Genomic DNA, 19,849 nt, shown 5'->3' on the forward strand with positions numbered 1-19,849 from the left:
ATCCTCTCACCCGGCTAGCCATCCAGCCACCCATCCAGCCACCCATCCACCCATCCACCTAGCTACTCAGCCACTCAGCTAGCCATTAACTCAGCCAGCTAGCCGCCTCTCCCTCCCCCTTGCCATAGCCTGGGTGCGTGGGCGCAGCTAATCCCAACACAGATCCAAGAGGAGAGGGGGGGGGGGGGGGGGGGGGGGAGAGCAAGAGGATCGAAGAGAGTCTTTCTTGGGCAGCAAAGAGATAGGCTGAAGGAGGAGGAGGAGGAAATTGCCTGGCAAAGTTGACTCTTCCAGCCTGCAGGAGAAAGCAGGAGCTGTCTAGTGGGCTAAACGGAGAGCGTGCCCATACGGATAAACGGAGGAACTGCCCAGGGTCCTGAACAGTGGAGCTGCCCCTTGGTGCTGAAAGGAGGAAATTTCCCAGAGCTGAGCGGAGGAGCTATCCGCGGTGCTGAACGGCGGCAACTCAATGGCACTGAACAGAGGGTGCTGACATAGAGGCACTCCCCTTGGTGCTAAACGGAGGAAATTCTCCATAAGTTTGAATGGAAGGAGCTGTCCAGGGTCCTGAAACTCTACATATCGGAAGCAAGCGCTTAAACCACACACTCTCTCTACTCTTTTCGGATAAGCGATTGCTGGGCTGAACCTCCGCGATCATTTTTCTTCTTAAGGGAGAAGAAGGGAAGGACAGTACTTGGGCTGGGTTTTCAACCCTTTGGGTCTGAATGGAACTTTTGCCTCCTCTTCTCCACTGGGCGCTTTTGGGCTTTTAGGAGCCAGGGATTCAGCAGTGTTGCTTCTCTTTCTCCTCTGACCTCAGCTAGCCTCCCTCCTCCGGGGACCCTTTGGCCAAGGAACGACCTTGAGGGTCATGGTGCCCGCCCGCCTGGCTGGTGGGCACCGAAGAAGCGGAGGCAGAGGAGAGGGCCACCTGGGCCCCTCTGTCGTGCAGGCCCAATCAACCCGTTGGCTCCCCAGCTGTGAGCGCCACCTTGCCACAGTTGGGGCTTCACCAGCCGCTGGAGCGCTACTACCATGAACTGCCTCGTCCACCTTCCCACAGCTACTCCACGGCACTGGGCTCCGGAGAGCTTGCCAGACCCTCCCCGCCACCCTCCCCACCACCACCCTTTCGCTCCAGATCCAGGATCTCCATGCCCAGGATGCCGGGGGGCAAGAGAGGACTGGTGGCACCACAGAACACGTTCTTGGAGAACATTGTCCGGCGCTCAAGTGGTAAGGAGGAGGCCGGGCTTCTAGGTCCCCTACTTCTCCTTCTCCTTCTCCTTCTCCCTCTCTTTTTCTTTTTCTTCTCCTTCTTCACTTTCTCCACTACCTCCTTCTCTTCTCCTTCCCTTTCTCTTCTCCTTCTCCTTCCCGTCTTCTCCTTTCCCCCTTCTTCTTTTTCTTCTGCCTCCAACTCCCCCATCTCTTTTTTGCCTGGATCAAGGGGAGGTTGCACCAAAGCAGAGAAGGTAAGGGTCAAACTTGCTTCAAAGTTTACCAGAAATTGCCTTCACTCTCTCCAACTGGAGATGGCAAATGATGTTGGAGGCAAAAGATGTTGGAAGCTGAGAACGGCCTCAGTATCAACAGGGTTGGCATTCCAATTAAAACTTTTATTGTCTGGTTGAAAACTTGGATGGCTATTGCTATTTTATTTTGACCATCATTGTTGCCGATATTCATCATCATTGTAAACGTTGTGTTAGGGAATTTCTACCCGGTGAATTGCAGAGTTTCAGAATGAGAGGAAAAGTGATGTGGGGGAGGGGGAGAGATTCTGTCCTTCAGGAAGTGTACAATTCAAATAAATTTAAGGTGAGAGCAGATGGCCATGAAGGCAGTGCAATTCAGGTGACACTCTGTACATGTTCAGCAGGGAGTTAAAAGAAGAGGGGAAATTAAGAGAGGTAGAATGGAAGCAGTCCCTCTTTGTATCTTTGGGGCATTTTCATTTCTCTTGCAGGGAGAAGTGTGTATGTCTTCTGTGTCTCTGTGTGTATTTGTGTGTGTAAGTCAGAAAAGGAAAGAAAGAGAATTGGGATCCCTCTGATGGAAGAAATTGAAGGGGTGGATTTATCGACACAATAAGAACTCTCAGCTATACAATCCACTCCACGTCTACTATGAAGTAACCCTCCTTGGATTCAGTGGGACTTAGTTTCAGAAAAATGCAGTTAGGATTGCAACCTCAATTGTCTTGTGTCACCCACAAAAATGATTCCACTCAGTACCACAGCAGGACAAAATCAGAGAAGCATCTTTTAGAGTGGAAACTGTTGAGTAACCTAAGTTTTAATTTTCTCTGAAAGTTTAGTTTCATTTCTCTTAGTTCATTGCCTCCACATGCTTTAAAAAAACAGAGAAATAATTTCAAGGGGTTCAGTTAAGAGGAGGGGTTTGTGAGGCAGAGGATGTGGGAGTTTCAACAAGTGATCATAAAAATAACAAAATACAAATATATGATTTCCTGCTTAGACAAGTTTATGCCGATTGAAAAATGCATTGGAGGATAAGAAAGAAAGATAGCCCCTCATTTCTCCAACCAGTACATTCTGTTATCAGGCTATTTAAGACTTGCTTGCACAGTGGTGTGTGCAGACAAACATAACATACTATGGATTTTTACTGATGTTTCTAGATAAAGAAACTCTCTGTCCATCTAATATATTCCTCCTGATGCTTCAGGACTGCTTTCTTGGGAGGGGCTGGGAAGATCAATTTGAATGCTATGGCACTGTGGTGTTTTCTTGAGTTTATCTCTACGCTTTCAAAATATGTCCCTACTTCACCTATGTAATAATTTATTAAACAACTTTTTTTAACCTGTACTATTCCATTTGTCTATCCTATGCTTCTCTCACAGAGCATGGGGTGATGTACACAGGGTTATCCCATTTCCCCTCACAGCTTTGACATAGGGTGAGTTGAGAGATCCATGACTCATTCAGAACTATTCAGAGAACCCGAGAGGTGCGTGAACATTTGAACCCAAGGCTTCCATATCAACAGTCTATCCCTTGTATGCGCTTGTAATATTTTCTTATACAGACCATCTCATTCTCTGTAGCCCTTTCCAATGGTTACATTTAAAGGTAATTCTTCTGCTCTACATAGTACTTATATTTTTAATGGGTGTCTCATGTGGTAGAAACTCCATGATGAAAAATGTAGTTTTACCTGTACAATCCCCCATCAGGATGGTTTTTTAAAAGACTGTCACTGTAATACACACACACACACACACACACACACACACACACACACAGATTGAGAGAGAGAGAGAATCCAAAGTCTGTGGAAGTTATGTGCCTTCTGTTTCACATGGGACAGACAACATCCCATGCTTTTTGGTTGATATGGAAGAATACACACCAGTCGGTGTAACATGAACTCAGAAATCCAGACAACCCCAAGCACAGGCTTCCTAACATGGATGTCAATGTCATGTCTTATTCTCCTCCCTTCCTAATTCTAAAAAGCATTTATGTATAGAATTTCTAGCTATACAGTGCTATGCGACAGTAAAACAAACGGCAAACGATCCAATGCAAAAAGAGGGACATGTTATTTCATGGGGCATTGTTTCATGGCACAATAATTGTTTGACCTTTTTTTGCTTGGTTGTTTTGAGCAAAACAGTTCTATGAGACAGAGAGGGAGAAACCTCTGTGGATGAACTGCCAAGTTGCAAGCCCTGCTGGAATTGGGCTGGGGGGCTGAGCAGTGCCTTTTTGGCATACCCTCCCTTCTCCATTTTGTTAGGGGTTTTCTTCTTTATACTTTCAACTTCTGTTGGTCTATCTGGGTAATAAAGTGTATCAGGGCAGGCATACTTTCCTGATCTTCTTGAGAAATTCACAGAGGGGGCTTTTTGCCTTCTCTATTGTCAGTGCACCAAATGCAAGGAGAAACTATATTGGTTTGCACCAAAGCTGAGAGCAGTCTCTAGCAACAAGATTTCCCTTTCCACTTGCAGAGATCGAGACTTTCCAAATGTCATGTTCATAGGGCCCATAGCTGAATTCATAAAAGCTAAGATGGCTCCTTGAAATTATTTGTAGACGGTCAGAGACAGCATATTTCTTAATGTCTAATGCTGACCAAATAATGCAGGAGCACCAGTATATGTTTCTGAATTCATCCCAAAGGGGGAGTTGGTCTATTTTAAAATCAGGTGAGAGTATAGAAAAGTTGCTTTTTGGACTACAGCTCCCATAATACCCTAGTTCATGCTACCTAGGGGATTTTGTTACTGTTGTTAAAAGCTTTTAAGTCAACTCCAGCTTATGGTGACTTTCTCATAGGGCTTTCTTGACAAGATTTATTTACAGGAGGTTTGCCAGTACCTTCCCCTGAGGCTGAGAGAATGTGACTTGCCCAAGGTTCCTCAGTGGGTTTCTATTGCTCAGTAGGTATTTGAATCCAGGTCTTTCAGCATCCTGGTCTTAACATTTAAAATGCTATACCTTGCTGGGCCCTAGGGAAGTTGGGAAACTGTAATGCAAAAAGTGGCCCTTTCAACCTCTAGATGGAATTCTGGCCTAGGCAGACCATGATTTCTCAGCTGTTGGACTTGTTTTTTGCTGGTGGTATCTTCTGCTCACAGCAGAAGTTATCACTGCATCACAGCTCATCCACTTAAACTTCAACAAACTCATCCACTCCCACTTCAACAAACTCCATCTGTCTCTTAGGAACACTTTCCCGGGATCTACTGTGGGGACAAAGGAGGTGGGGAAGCCCCCTTCCCCCAGCTTGGCTGTTTACACATAAATCTAGAATCCACCCTGTGAAACTAGCTAATAAAACATTGAGGGAAATTCATACCATTTTTTTTTCTTTTAAAAAAATCCTCTAAGCAATAAAAAACAGCATTTTGTATTCTTATTTAATCCCACAGAAATGAGAACCAGCATGGTATAATGGTTTCAGTGTTGGGCTATGACTCTGGAGATCAAAGTTTGATTTCCTGCTTGGCCATGGAAAACCACTGCCTAACCTTGGGTTAGTCACACTATCAGCCCTAGAAAACCCTGCTGTAGGTTCACTTTAGGACTGCCATAAATCAGAAGTGACCAGAAGGAGAACAACAACAAAGCAACAAAAAGAACAATGTGGTGTCAAAAGCAGGATAGCTTCATTATATGCTTTAAGTAATATATTGCTTACTCCCGAAGAGATGTTTTCCAGTTTCCCCACCCCAAAATAGAGAAAAGCTATTGATCAACAATAAGAACACAGCAATGCTATCCGCCTCATGATGCCCTTGGCATTTTCAATCTCTTCAAGGCCCCGGTATCCTGACACTATTATGATGACTGGATAGTTTGTTCTCACAAAACTTACTAAACATAAGAATTCCATTTCCATCACTGACCATTGGATATGACCAAGTTTTAATATTAATAACCACCATAAAAATATAGGGTTTATTCCAGTGAGTTGTATAAAAAACAAACAATCTGTGGACATGCAAGGATTAGGAATGGATGGCCATCAAGGATTAGGGACCAACAGGGATGTCCCTACTGTGTGGGTAGATGGGACACCACTCCTGGTTCCTAAAGGTTCCTTCTTAAAGCAAACTATCTGTGGAATTTCCCTACTTGTCAATTCACTATTCAGCTTTTCATCCAGTGGTTCTACACTGTTGTTGTGTGCCTTCAAGTCATTACTGATTTATGGTGACCTTAAGGCGAACCTATCATGAGGTTTTCTTGGCAACATTTGTTCAAAAGAGGTTTGGCTTTTCCTTCCCTTGAGGCCAAGACCATGTGACTTGCCCAAGGTCACCCGGTGAGTTTCATGGCCAAGCTGGGAATCAAACCCTGGTCTTTCAGAATCATAGTCCAATGTTCAAAGCACTATTCCACATTGGTTCCCAGCTGGATCTAAACCTGTGGATTCAGGCCTGCGTTCCCAACATACTTCCCCAACTGCAAGGCATCCTTAAACACTGCAAGGGAGGACAATAGGTAGCATTTGAGATGTAATTGGCTCCATCTCTGGGGACCCCCTGGTTTAGTTTATGGTGACATTGCTCTTTGCTCCAGTACTCCCAGTAGGCATCAACTACCACTGTGGTTCAGTTCTTGGTTTTACAAGAATACAAAAGGAGCAGAACAAAAAACCGGAAAGCACGCATTCACAGTAGAAGAATAAAAGGAGACCAAGTCCCATATGCTGTGTGATGGTCCAAACACTTTTATTTCTTAAAAAGCCCAATGCATTTTGCTCTTGTCATAGAGACCACTTTGATTGAGAGTGTAGACTGCAACTCCAGAAATTTCTGGTAATAGCCCCTGAAGATGGTCAACAGGTGACAAGGCCAAAACATATTGAGCTTTTTAAGAAATAAAAGGTTTTGGACCATCAAATAGCACATGGGACTTTGTTGCCCTTTATTCTTCTTTTATAAGAACACACCACAGTCCATGAATTCATTCCTGTTTGGGATGGATCGATACTGAGATGCTTTTTTAAATGATTATGTCAGAAACGGAAATGGACCTTCGAAGCCCAGGACTTTGAGTGCCGCACACATAAAATCTGCCTTAGAATTCTTGTGTCTTAACCCATGTTACTGTTGAATTAGGGTAGTCACTTTGACAAGTTTCTCACCTTTAGGTATAGCCAGCAGGTTGAACATGGTCATCCTCAGGATGGGGAGAAATTAGATTTAGAACGGCAGTAAAAGTTTCTCCAGCTGCTTCTGTCCTAGGAGTTGTTTTTTTTTCACGACAACCATTTATGTCTGTGAAAGTCTAAAAGAGCTTTTGGTGGTTGGTGGAAACCAGAAGGCTGGAATGGATAGAAGATGTCTGGGTGTGTTTGTTCCCATGTCAATGGAGTTTGTCAAATGGGAGGAATTTCTCTGAAATTTGAATGAAAAGAAAGTGGGGCCAGAACGCACTCACTTAAGGTTACTAGTTTCATGCAATTACGTGAATACGCATTGCATTCAAACTGGCTCCCCATTGCCCGAAAATAGCATGCCATTGCCCAAATTTGTGCGTGGCAGTCTATCACACAACAACGTGAAACCACATGATTGCATTCGGACCGACTTCCCATTGCCTGAATTTGTATGTAGTGGGTTATCACGCAATAATGTGAAACCCCATGATTATGTTCAGATTGCCATCAGATTATACTTTCAATTCCCCTTGTCTGATAAACTCCAATGGAGTGACAAATCCACATTGAGTTTGAAGCTGCTGGCACACTGCAGAATTAATACAGGTTAACACTACTTTAACTGTCATAGAATCCATAGAGTTTTATGGATTTGCAGTTTGCAGTGGCACCAGAGCACTCTGACAGAGAAGTCTAGATTTCTCACAAAACTACAAATCCCAGCATTCCACAACATTGAGGCATGGCAGTTAAAGCAGTGTCAAACGGCATTCATTCTGCAGTGAAGATGCAGCTGTGAGTTTGAAGGTGATAGTTTAGATAGTTCCTTTAAAGTGCCAAACCTTATTCCCAGAATAGCATCAGCACCTCAGAGACGTGAAAACTTTTTAAAATTTAAAATTGTTTTCTCAGGTTTTAGATGGTCTTGCTTTTTACTTGTTAGCTGGTTTAATATCTTTCAGGCTGCTTACCTTATTCTTACTGTTATAACCTTTGTTAAATTATCTAAACTGACTGTATTATTTACTGGCAGGAAATAAGGCTGCATCCACACTGCAGAAATAATCTGGTTTAATACCTCTTTAACTGCCTTGGCTCAATGCTATGGAATTCTTGGAACTGTGGTTTTGTGAGACATTTAGCCTTCTCTGTCAGAGAGCTCTGATGCCATAATAAACTACAATTTCCAGGATTCTCTAGTACTGAGCCATGGCTGTTAAAGCGGTGTCAAACTGGATTCTTTCTGCAATGTGAATGCAGCCCAAGTAAGTAATTAAATATGCAAGTATAAATAAGGCTTCCTGTTAAGTTCAGATAAAACACCTCAGCCTCAGTGCCCTATAGCCAAGGAGGCAACAACAGACACCACCAGTGCAGTTGGTTGTTGCAAAAACGACTGGAGGAAAACAAGGCATGGGATTTGTCTGAGAAGATTTAACTTCTTTCTGGTACTTGTGAGAGGTTCATGATCTGAGGGTGTGCTCAGGAATTCTTAACATAGGTCTGCCTACTTGAGCTGCTGCTTTGCACCTAGAGCCAGCTGATAGATGGCAAGGTGCTCATAAAACATAGGCTGGCATCCTGATAGTGACTGAAGCCACCATAAGTTTAAGTTACATTTGTGTAAGCCCCCTCCCTCCACATTTTGGGCCAGTATAGTGCAGGGACTGGCATTCTCAAGTTTGCACAAAGACCAAATCCCCCTCAACCCACCTTTGAGGGCAGTGCCCCTAAAACACCCATTTGTTGTTGAAGAGTGGGGCAGCAGGCAGAGCTATGTTCCCCGCAACTGTGGTTTGCTTCCAGGACAGCTGGAGAATTTGTACATGGTCCCAGTTGATGCCTTGTTGCTGTGTGTCCAACCATAGGATCACAGCTGGGGGCTTCTTTCCTATCTCCCCTCTCCATCATGGGAGACATTTTGTTGTTCTGCTTGTGCAGAATGTGATGATACATTTCCAGATTCAGGATCATAATCTCCCTTCTCTCTCACACACTTGCCAGTTTGAAGCCTGCCCAACCCTGTCCTAACTCTGATGTAGGCCTGAATCAAATATTCCCAGAGGTTTCTGTAAGACAGGATTTGTGTGTAAAACTGGACAGAAACAGAGTGGATATTACACACAGATACGCATGCACACACATGCAAATAGATATTCTTTCAGAATGGTTGGAGTGTAGATCCTTCCCTGAGGACTACAAGACCTGCACTGATGTGATGCTATCATTACCCATTAATTTATTAACGAATCTGTATCGTAAAACATTTATACTCTGCCTTGTCTCCTATTGTGGAGTGGTAGGGACAAGCAGTCAAGCAGTAATTCATTCATTTATTTAATTTAAACCCCACTTTTCTCCCACAGGGGATCCCAAGTGTGGTACATGAAAACAATGTAGTTAAAGCAATCTGCTATACATTTGCTCAGTGGTAGCATGTGTTCATTAATGTATCCATTTGAAAAATGTACTAAAAAATCTGTACAGATATTTATCGGTTTGTTGGTCTGTTTCAATGTTTATATCTCACCCTATAACACAGGATCTCCTAGTGCTATAGAAGGAAACATTAATGTGCGTAGGTTAAAACATTCAAAAATATTTTAAAGAAATGTAACAGGATCTGCAGGATGCTGGTATGGAGCAGACCTGATGGCACAAAGGGAGAAAGTCCATAGAAATGGACTTGGCAGATCTGCTCATCTCTAATTTTGATTAACACCCCCAGGACTAGACTGTGGGAAGGAATTGCTAATGTGCTACTCAGGATGCTTCCTGGCACAGATTTTACAACTGATTTTAAGATAAAAGAACTAAGAGAAGGTCCTAGTTCGAGTGCCGCATTTGTAATGTAGGTCTTTCATCCTTGGCTCATGTTTGTTTGGCATCATCCACTAGGGATGTTGATTGAGGTCCAAAACACACTGCAGAAATAATTCAGTTTGAGACCGCTTTAATTGCCCTGGCTCAATGTTAAGGAATTTTGGGAACTGTAGTTTTATGAGACATTTAGCCTTCTCTGTCAGAGAGCTCTGGTGCTACAATAAAGTACAGTTCTCAGGATTCCCTAGCACTGAGCCAGGACAGTTAAAGTGGTTTCAAACTGGATTATTTCTGTAATGTGTTTTGATCCTGACAAAACCATTCATGAAGTCTAGGAATAGTGTACAATTTCTCCCCTCAAAACAAATTATTATTGTTTTGCTGTAGGGTTGGCTACATGAAGCACCTAAATTCCTTCCTGCAACAGATCCACTGGCTTTCCATCCATTTCTGACCACAATTCAAAGTGCTGGTGACAGTGGCATCACTAGGGTTGGTGTCAGCCGGTGTGGTAACTCATGGTGTCACCCCCTACTGACCTCCTCCCATCCCACATTATACAGTAGGGGTTCCCAAACTTTTTGACTCACTGAGCCCTTATTTCTATGGCAGAACCCCTATGTATTGGAAGTTAATGGTGTTTAGGAGTGTATATGTAAGAATATATTTTTATTCTTTAATTTCATTCAGTTTTTATTTCTTTCATTTTCCTGGAGCAGCCGTGGAAGACCTGGACAGTGCATGCAGAGCCCTAAGGGCTCCTTGGAGCACAGGTTGGGAAGCCCTTCCATGCAGAATCCTTAGTAATGTTTTTTCCGCTAATGTTACTCTTTAATTGTAACTCCCATATATCACTGAATGTCTTGGTTATAGCTGTGATGGCAACAACTAGCACAATTAAAATCATACCTTTAAATTACAATATCATACACATAGCCTCAGTGCATTTACATAGACATAGATTCATGTGGCTGCAGTGAAAAAATTTCTCCTTCCACTGAGCCTCACCCCACTCACTCCATCTCTTCAGCATTTTAACCAGATGCAGGCAAATGTCACAGCTCATTTTTGCCCAAAAGCAGATGTTTGAGGAGTGGTGGTGTCACTCCCTTTAGGGTGTTACCTGATATGGTCCACATCCCCCTGCACCCCTCTAGTGACACCACTGGCTGGTGATGATGTATAAATCTCTGTGCAGTTCAAATCCAGGTTATCTGAATGACCATATTCTCCCCTATGAACCTGCCATTTTTTGGTGGATTTTTCGGGCTATGTGGCCATGTTCTAGAAGAGTTTCTTCCTGATGTTTTGCCAGCATCTGTGGCTGGCATCTTCAGAGAATGCTTGCCTGGAAAAAAATTGGGTGTGTGTATATATATGCACACACACATACTGGGTGAGCCATTCCCAGGCTCACCATAAGGTGACCCTAAGGTGACCCTAACACAGAGTTTTCTTGGCAAAATTTCTTCAGAGGGGGTTTGCCAGTGCCATCCTCTGAGGCTGAGAGAGTGTAACTTGGCCAGGGCCACCCAGTGAGTTTTCAGTGAGCCAAACCCTGATCTCCAGAGTCATAGTCTCAGCCTCAGAGTACTCAGACCACTATAGTACACTCGCTCACAGTTTAATACATACAAATTAAACTATTAAAAGTATTAAAACAATTTAAAGCATATACTTAAAAAGGATAACAAGCCGTGATGCAACTAGTACAGTTTAAAGTAATGTAAGACCCTCTTAGGTCCAAAACACACTGCAGAAATAATCCAATTCTGTTCCTAGAATTCTCTAGTATTGAGCCAGGGCGTTCAGTAAAGTGGTCTCAAAACTGAACTGAGCATGGTTAGAAGCCCTTTCCTTAAAGCCTTCAGTTCTAAAAGCCTGTTTGATAATAAAGACATTTTCATCTGCTGACAGAAGGATACCTGGGCGGGCGGCGGGGGGGGGGGGGGGGGGGGGGGGGTTACTGGTGATGATTTCAAAAAGTAATGTGAAAAAGGCTGTTATGATAAGTTGCCTTATAAACTGAGGGGCAAAGCATAGTGGTTCCCACCATAATGAAACCTGAGTTTATCTGCTCCTGACACCATCAGTTTGTAGCTGACCTACTTTCTCACTTTCTTATTTTGAGTGTCTCTCCATCACTGTGTTACAAAACAGAGCAGAAGAAAAGGATGGATCAATTGGAAATGGCAGAGAGCTCTAATTCTGACATTGTTTTCAGCAGTAAAAAAATAATGAAGGGGGTGCCCTTGATTCAGAGTATGCTTAGACCACAGCGGGATGGTGCAAGGGTTGGTTGCTATGGACAATTGTGCAAAGGAAAAGCTACTGTTCACTCTCAGTGTCTTAAGATCTTGCACTTTCTCCCGAATATTTTACCAATCCCTCTTTAAATCATGATAAGAACTCCTTCTTTTCATTTTCTGACCTCACTGGGGAATTTACCCCGATGCTCATTCTTCAGGGAAACTGTGCTATTGTTTTTTTTTTCCTGCTACAGAAGCGTAAGCTAACTATTTTGTTATGATCCTAACCCCCCCTCCCCTTTTCACATAGTCTGTTGGTGTGAAATCATTAGATTCTAGCAATGCTGCAGTACTAACAATTCAGGTGTAGTGTGGGTTAGGGATGGAAAGAATATTCATTATTCATTAGCATCCACTCCCAGGTTGAAAGACGGGTTTCCTGACAGTTTGGAAAACCCTTCCTGGAAGAATAATAGAAGGGTATCTTGCCCAGTTTTTCACTAAGATCTCAACATCCTGAAACATGTGAAGGTGTTGTCCCCCTAAACTTTTTCTATGCAAAACAGCTGTCCAAGATCCTGTGTCAGGAGATGTATGTAGCTATGTTTCAATAGTTGATGATAACTTATAAAGTCCTATATGGCTTAGGTCCAGGGTATCTGACAAACTCACTGCATTGACACTGCAGAGTTAGTGCAGTTTGGCACCACTTTAACTGCCACAGCTTCATGCTATGGAATTCTGGGATTTTAGTTTTTTATTTAGCCTTCTATGTCAGAGAGTTCTGGTGCCACAACAAACTACAAATTCCAGGATTCCATAGGATGGAGTAGTGGCAATTAAAGCAGTGTCAAACTGCATGCAGAGAGCCAGTAGGGCACAGAGATCTGAGTGTTGGAGTATGACTCTGAGACCAGAGGCATATTCCCAGCTCAGCCATGAAATCCACTGGGCAATCTGAGGCAAGTCACACTCTCAGCCTCAGGGGAAGACAATGGCAAGCCTCCACTGAAGAAACCTTGCCAAGAAAACCCCATAATAGGTTCGCTTTAGGGTCGTCATAAGTCGGAAATGTTTTGAAGGCACACACCACCAATAAACTGCATGAATTCTCCAGTGTGGCAGCACAATATAAGCCTGTCTGGACCCTGAGATCCACAGGAGATTCCTTCAAAACCACCACCTTCGCAGGTATGCTTGGTGGAAACATGAGAGAGAAGTTTTTCAATGGTTGCTTCTAGACTTTGGAACTCCCTCTCTAGGGAGGCCAAATGGTCCCTTTATACCTGTTTTATGTTCAGATGAAGACTTTTGATTCAGACAAGCTTTCAGAATGGAAGGCTTCTAAAGAAAGAGCCATAGGTGCTGTCTTAGTTTAAATTGTATTGTTAAAGTTTTTGAAATTATTTTTCAAAGTGCATGTTTTAAGGAACCCTGGTGACGCAGTGGTTAAAAGTCAGTACTACAGCCACAAGGTTGTGAGTTTGATCCCAGGGCTCCAAGGTTGCTTCAGCCTTCCATCCTTTTGTAGGTTGGTAGAATGAGTCCCCAGCTTGTTGGGGGCAATCGGCTTACAGCCTGCTTAGAGAATGCTGAGTTCACTGATAAGAAGTATAGAAATGCAAATGCTATTGCTATTGTTTTTAATATGATTAATAATTTAATTTGGTTTTTGTGGCGCGTTACAGACCGTCCAAAAGCGGGTGGTCTGCCGCCGCCACCATTAGCTGCACCGAGGAGCCCCAGTGGCCAGACTGTGAGGCTTCCCAGCACAGCTAAAAAGAAGTGCCGAAAGCCCAGAAGTGGTGCCGCGAAGCGCGCACTCACGGCGTCACTTCCGCTGTGCCACGTCCAGATGCTGTGCATCCGAGACATAAAGATGGTGGCGCCCATGTGGATGGGCATCGCCATTTACTATGCGCTCCGCGTGTACTAGAGACAGGGCCGGTTAGGAAGGTAAGACCCTTCCTAACCCTAGCATGCCCCTTTCTAACCCTAGTACGCGCAGACTGCGTACTAAATGGCGGTTTGTAATGCGCCAATATTTCCTTTTGGTATGTTTTTAATTTCCTTATGATCTTTTAATTAATTATAATCTTTTTAATGTGTAAGCTGCCTTGAGCATCCAGTCTTGGGGAAGGAAAGTGGAATATAAAATAAATTTAAATAATAGTACTAATATTCTACATTGGTTACTTAGGGTCTGAACAGACCGACCAAATTAAAGCTGCTTCAGGTCACTTTGGAGGTATGCTGTTTAAATGAGCACCCACATCTTAAGAGGCCAGAAGCTGTGCCAAAACTGCACTCTGGTTTTTAGGACTGGAGCATGACTTTGGTGCGGCTTCCTTAGGATGCATGCAGCATTTAAACACAGCATACCTCCAAAGTGACCTGAAGCAGCTTTATTTTGGCCTGTCTGTTCAGGCTTAGGCCGTTACAGACGTCCAAAAGGGGCGGTCTTGGGCCCCGCCAGTTGCAGCGGGGGAAGCGCTGCAGCAAACCACGCACTCCCCCGTGCTGTAAAAAAAGAGCGCGAAAATCGCGCTCCTTCTGGCAACCCGGAGAGACGTCGCAAGTGCCAAAGCCGCACCGCGACGTCTCTCCGTGTTTAGACGTCCAGACGCTGTGCGTCCGTTACGTCAAGATGGCCGCACCCGTCTGTATAGGGCGCCCCATCTTGCCGTACGGAATACGCACGAGGGGCAAGGCGCGTCCGGAAAGCGCCGCCCCTCCCTCGCATATCCTGGCGCAACGGCGCCGCTTGGCCCGTTCTGTAAGGCGCCTTAGTTACATATGCAGAACTAAGTATTCTGTCCTGGTGAATCTCCAGTACCTTGGTCCATCTGAAAAACTGCCTAAGAAGGAGACTCCACCATACTCCGAGGGAGTGTCTTCCACTGTCAAACAGCTCTTACGTCAGGAAGTTCTTCCTAATGTTTAGGTGGAATTCTTTCCCTGGTAATTTGATCATTGCTTTACGTCCTCGTCTCTGGAGCAGCAGAAAAAAGCTTGCTCTGTTCTCATGTTACTCCCTTCAAATATTTTAACAGGATTATCATGTCACTTACTTCTCTTCTCCAGGCTTAACATCCTAGCTCCCTAGTCTCTCCTCATAAGGCATGGTTTCCAGATGCTTAACCATTTTGGTCACGTTCCTAACCACTGAACAAGCTCCAGCTTGTCATATCTTTTTGAATTGTTTGCTGCCCGAACTGGACACAGTATTCCTGGTGAGACTTCCAGGCTTCTTGTTTGTGCTCTGCAGATGCTGTCTTTAAAATGTGGTCCAACCACAGGAAAATAGTGGATGTGCCCCCACTCAGCCACTCACTTTTCAGTAACATGGAATTGATCATATGGAGGTTGCAGGGAGTGTGACAGTTTTACTAGTTTTCAAAAAGCAAGGCTTGATTTTGCCATTTTATACAAGGGCCACCATTTTACTATGCCATTTTTTTATGTGACTCGCGCCTCCACAGACTGTGGCCTGGGGACCAAAACCCGTGGATATCAAGGGCCACTTTAAGTGCCATGTCTGCATGTTATGTAATCCGGGGTTTGTAGTTTTGGTGAGGTTCTAGAGCTCTGTCTTGACAGAGAATTCTAGTACCTCTCCCTAGGTGCAAATAAGATGGAGCCCTGGTTCATGTGCTACATTGTGGCTGTGTGAGGGACCCCTTGGTATTGCTCACAAGTGGGTTTTAGATTAGAGGATTTGGTCATGGGTGATCAGAACAAAATTCCAACCTCTGCAATGACAAAAAAAAAAAAAAAAAAAAAAAAAAAAAAAAAAAAAAAAAGAGTTTCTTTGGTGTGCATTTAGCTTAACTCGGTTGTAATCCACCAAAAAAGATGTCAGCCATTTGTTTTCTATGCACATTAAGACCTTTTCTCCCACACAGAGGGGTGTTTTTTCTCTCTGAAGAAAACAGTTTTTTTTAAAAAAGTGCTTCTCTGTGCAGAGAGCTCTTGTGCCACAACAAACTGCAAATCCAGGGCCTGTTACAGACTGCCAAAATAGCTGCTTCGGTTCTTTGGAGGTATCTATTTAAATGATGCATGGGTCCTAAGAGTCCGGAGATCGCGCCAAAGCCACACCTGCATTCCTAAGCACCCATCTGTAGTGCAGCTTCCGGATTCTTAGGATGCATGCATCATAACAGCATACCTCCAAAGGACCCGAAGCCGCTTTATTTTGGCAGTCTGTAACAGCCTAGGATTCCATAGGCTGAAGCTATGACAGTTTCAGTGTGGCATCAGCCTAAATTGTCATTGGCTAATGTGACACAGAAGCTAGAAACAGTTTTTGGAGGCTGAAGGTTTAGTAAGGGGTTGGAGACCCTAGAAGACAGCAAGCAGTGCTATAAGAAGGCTTTCTGTTTACAGACAAGATATGACTAAGCTCTTACACTGCAGGTTTATTGATCTGGAATGTGAACTAACTAGTTTCCTGGACACAATAGAAGATGCTTGTCAATATACAGTGCAACTGAGTTCTCTCCGATGAATACAGATTGCTTACACATGTAGGACTTTTAAAATCAAAGATACCCCCCTCCCCAGGGTAGCCAGGTTCCAGTCATCCCAACATTTCAAAAAATTTCCAAAGTAACTGGGTTTCTTTTTGAGTTCAAACTTTTTGTTACTTTCCTCTCACGTCTTCCTCACCCCTTCTGAGGAACCCTTGTTCTGTTTCTTTCCTGCCAAGAACCCTGATATATGGAGCAGTGCAAAGGATTCTGTGAGAGCTTTGGAGCAGGTGTCCATTCTGGCGACTGCCTAGGTGTATATCTAGGTGAGGACATGTCGGTTTTCAGGTAGTTTGGACTTCACTTTCAGAAAAAACCAGGGAACAAGATCAATGAAATGGGTCCACGGAGGCTGTGGCACAAAACATCTGGATAGCCAAATGTTCCCTACTTTTGATCTAGAGCCAAGCTATACAGATGTGCATTTCAGGGTGAAATGGATCAATAGACAAGTCTTCAAAGGAGATAGGTGGCCGTTACTGATTTTCTCATTAATAATAAACATCCAGAAAAACAATTCAGCTGTAAAGAGCTCATGCTGGCAAAATGATTCCCTTCTTGGGTTTTTTTTTTTTAAGGTCTCTCTTGGTCCTAAAATGGCCAAGGAGTTTGGAAAGAGCAATTGGCTGAAAAAAGTAATTGCATTAGCCCTTAATGAAAACCTTCCTACAAAAATGAGATTTATCAGTGGTGAGATAAAAATTGATATTTTTATAATAACAAATTGGTTTGGTTTCACTGAATATTTAAACAGCTCTGGAGGTCTCCTTTGTATCTCATTGCTGCAATAAAAAGTCTGGAGAGACATTCTTATTGAATGCTAGACTGATACTTTAAATTAAAGCAGATGAAATCTGATCTTCTAAATCTCAAACTGTCTCAGCAGGACTCCTTCATGATTGGCTTGGTTTTGTTTCTCACAATTTTGAGTAAACTTTCTTTTCTGACTCTGCATTGTTTTGTGTGTGTGTTTATTCGTCTTTTATTTTGTGATATTCTTAGTTTATTGTTTGTTTATATTTTTTTAAAAATGGCAAGCTAGCCTCCTTATCTCCTAGAAGGCATGGAGGTTCATTGAGGCCATTAAAAAACAAAAACAAAAACGAGTGGGGCTCTCACCATGGACCATCTTCCCCACACTTGGCCTTGTTGTTTTGGCCTAACTTGAGTCTTTTGTAAGAAGAAAAAATTCAGCTTGGTTCAGAATCATAGCTATGGTTGCCAGATTGAAAATTAAGGAGGGCTCTTGTACCTTTAATAGTTGCATAGAAAAAGGAACTTCAGCAGCACTTACTTGTAATGCAAATAGATGACAAGCATCATTTGCTAAAATTCCCTCTTTTACACAGTCATTAAAGGTACAAGAACCTTCTCGAGTTTTCACTCTGGTAAATGTAATCATGGCTGTGGATCCGGTAAAGCAGTTTACCTTACTGTATTGTGGACAGGACAATTGACCTAAAGTCCTAACTATAGCAGATTAAGTCCTAAGTATAGTAGATTAACCCATTTGTTGAACAGAGAACCAACCCTTCTAGAATAGTGGTTCCCAAACCTTGGCCCTCCATTTGTTTTGGACTTCAGATCCCAGAAGCTCCAGACAACTTGGCCAACAATCAAAAATTAAAGAAGGACCAAATGCTGGGAACCACTGTCCCAAATATTTCAGCATCTGGTGATTCAAATTCTGGGACTTTTAGGGTGTTGTGCACAATGGGTGTGTTTTCCAATTGACACAATTGGTCAACTCTGAAAATTTAAAGGAGGTAGAAATGATGGCAATCATTTGGGGGCTGTAATTTTCATTATGACTGGATGCTTATGGAAACGGAGTGCAAGACTAAGGCGGTGTACTGTGTGCACCACTGATGTAGTTATACGTACATTTTGAGAAGTTTTGGAGACTGCTCAGGTGGTGGTGGTGGTGGTGGTGCCTTCAAGTCATTTCTGACCTCAGCCCTAAAGAAAACCTATCATGGGAAGGAATTGTTTGGAGGTGGTTTACATTTGCCTTCCTCTGAGGCTGAGAAAATGCTACTTGCCCAAGGTAATTCAGTGGATTTCCATGGCCGAGTAAGTATTTGAATCCTGGTCTCTGAGAGTCCTAGTCCAACACTCAAACCACTATACCATGCTGGTGTGCTCAAGTAGTAGATCTGAACTGGTAGAGTTGAATGTCAAGCTTTGAACAGTCTTCTTCAACCCAGGTCTCACCCAGAGTTTTGGATTACAATTGCCATGAGACCCAGTTGATATGTCATTTAAAATACCAAGGCTGCATGGGACTGTTTTAGAGATCCAAAGAACCCCCATCATTCTTGAAAGAGTGGTCTCTTGCTGACCTACCCATTTAGAATTTTCTTTGGACAGAAATGTTGTTGTTGTTGTTGTTGTTGTAGAGGCACACATTGTAGCCAGGATGAATTAGGGGATTTCAACAGGGACATTTTTAAAAAAAATAGCTTTAAGTGGTTTGGATCCTGGCTGGAAATGATAGGATGAAATAGCTGTTAGAGGACTGTCAGCAATGTCTCAGCTGGCCACCAGGGGTCACACTCTGTGCTGTTGTGTCCTGCAATTTTGCAAAGATGAGAAGACAGTGAAATAGAATTACTGGGCAATATTACCAGAGAAGGATGGAAGAAGGAAGCTAACTCTACAGTGGATGAACAACTGATTGACCTCCTATTTCATTTCTGTTGCGCTTGATGGTTAACCTGAGCTCAGAGATGGAAGTGATTCCCCCCCCCCCCCATATATATATAAAATTGTTACTAACTCCATCTCACACCCATCCTGAAACCTGTTTCCACTTGAAAGACTAGATTTGAAAGAAGGCATTTAAAACTTGATTTCAAATTGAGGTGCTTCCAAGAGCATCTCAGGGAAGTTATTTTGACAGGAAGGCATAGCAGTTGGTTTTCATGTGCTGAGTTGCTGGCGGGAATGGCTGACAATATTTTGACAGTCCAAAGGCTGCATGAAAGCTATACTGTATTGGAAGAAAAGGCCTGTGGATCTTCTTCGGAGAGAGAAGCATTTGGGATCTAGTTACAAACTGGATGCTGTTTCCCAAGAACATATACTCTTAAAGCCTTTTTCAGGGGGCTGTTAAGAATCAAATTCCAGAAATGTCTGAGCCAGAAAATCTGGTTCAGAAAGCTTTAAGTATAAATATTTTAAGGAAAACATTTTAAAAAACCCTAATAAAACCACAATTGCTTCAGCATAGAATCATAGAATTGTAGAATCATAGAGTTGGAAGAGACCAAAAGGGCCTTCCAGTCCAACCCCCTGCCATGCAGGAAATCACAATCAAAGCATTCCCGACAGATGGCCATCCAGCCATTAAAGACCTCCAAGGAAGGAGACTCTATCACCCTCCGAGGGAGTGCATTCCACTGTTGAACAGCCCTGAGATGTTTTCTCTTAACAAATGAACTTCTATAAGGGCAAAGAGAATAAACAAATATTTGTGGTTGGACAAGTGAAAAGTATTGAAGCGTTTTTTCTCCTTCCCCCTTCTAAACTAATCCCACTCAAATTTTTCTAAGAAAGAAACAATCCCATACTATTATTTTAGCACTTCTTGGGTAAAGA

General features: G+C 43.2%; 1 protein-coding gene across 1 annotated transcript in view; it reads left to right on the forward strand.

The window, feature by feature from the left end:
- The first annotated feature begins 200 nt into the window (after positions 1-200).
- The window catches only part of KCNH5 (potassium voltage-gated channel subfamily H member 5), a 246,221-nt gene continuing 226,572 nt past the window's right edge, over positions 201-19,849 (forward strand). Inside the window, exon 1 of the mRNA XM_042459356.1 lies at positions 201-1,239. Coding sequence (XP_042315290.1) covers positions 1,158-1,239 — 82 coding nt within the window. The 5' untranslated portion in view covers positions 201-1,157. The remainder of the gene's footprint in view (positions 1,240-19,849) is intronic.

Source organism: Sceloporus undulatus, chromosome 1, assembly GCF_019175285.1.
Source record: "Sceloporus undulatus isolate JIND9_A2432 ecotype Alabama chromosome 1, SceUnd_v1.1, whole genome shotgun sequence".
NCBI lineage: Eukaryota > Metazoa > Chordata > Lepidosauria > Squamata > Phrynosomatidae > Sceloporus > Sceloporus undulatus.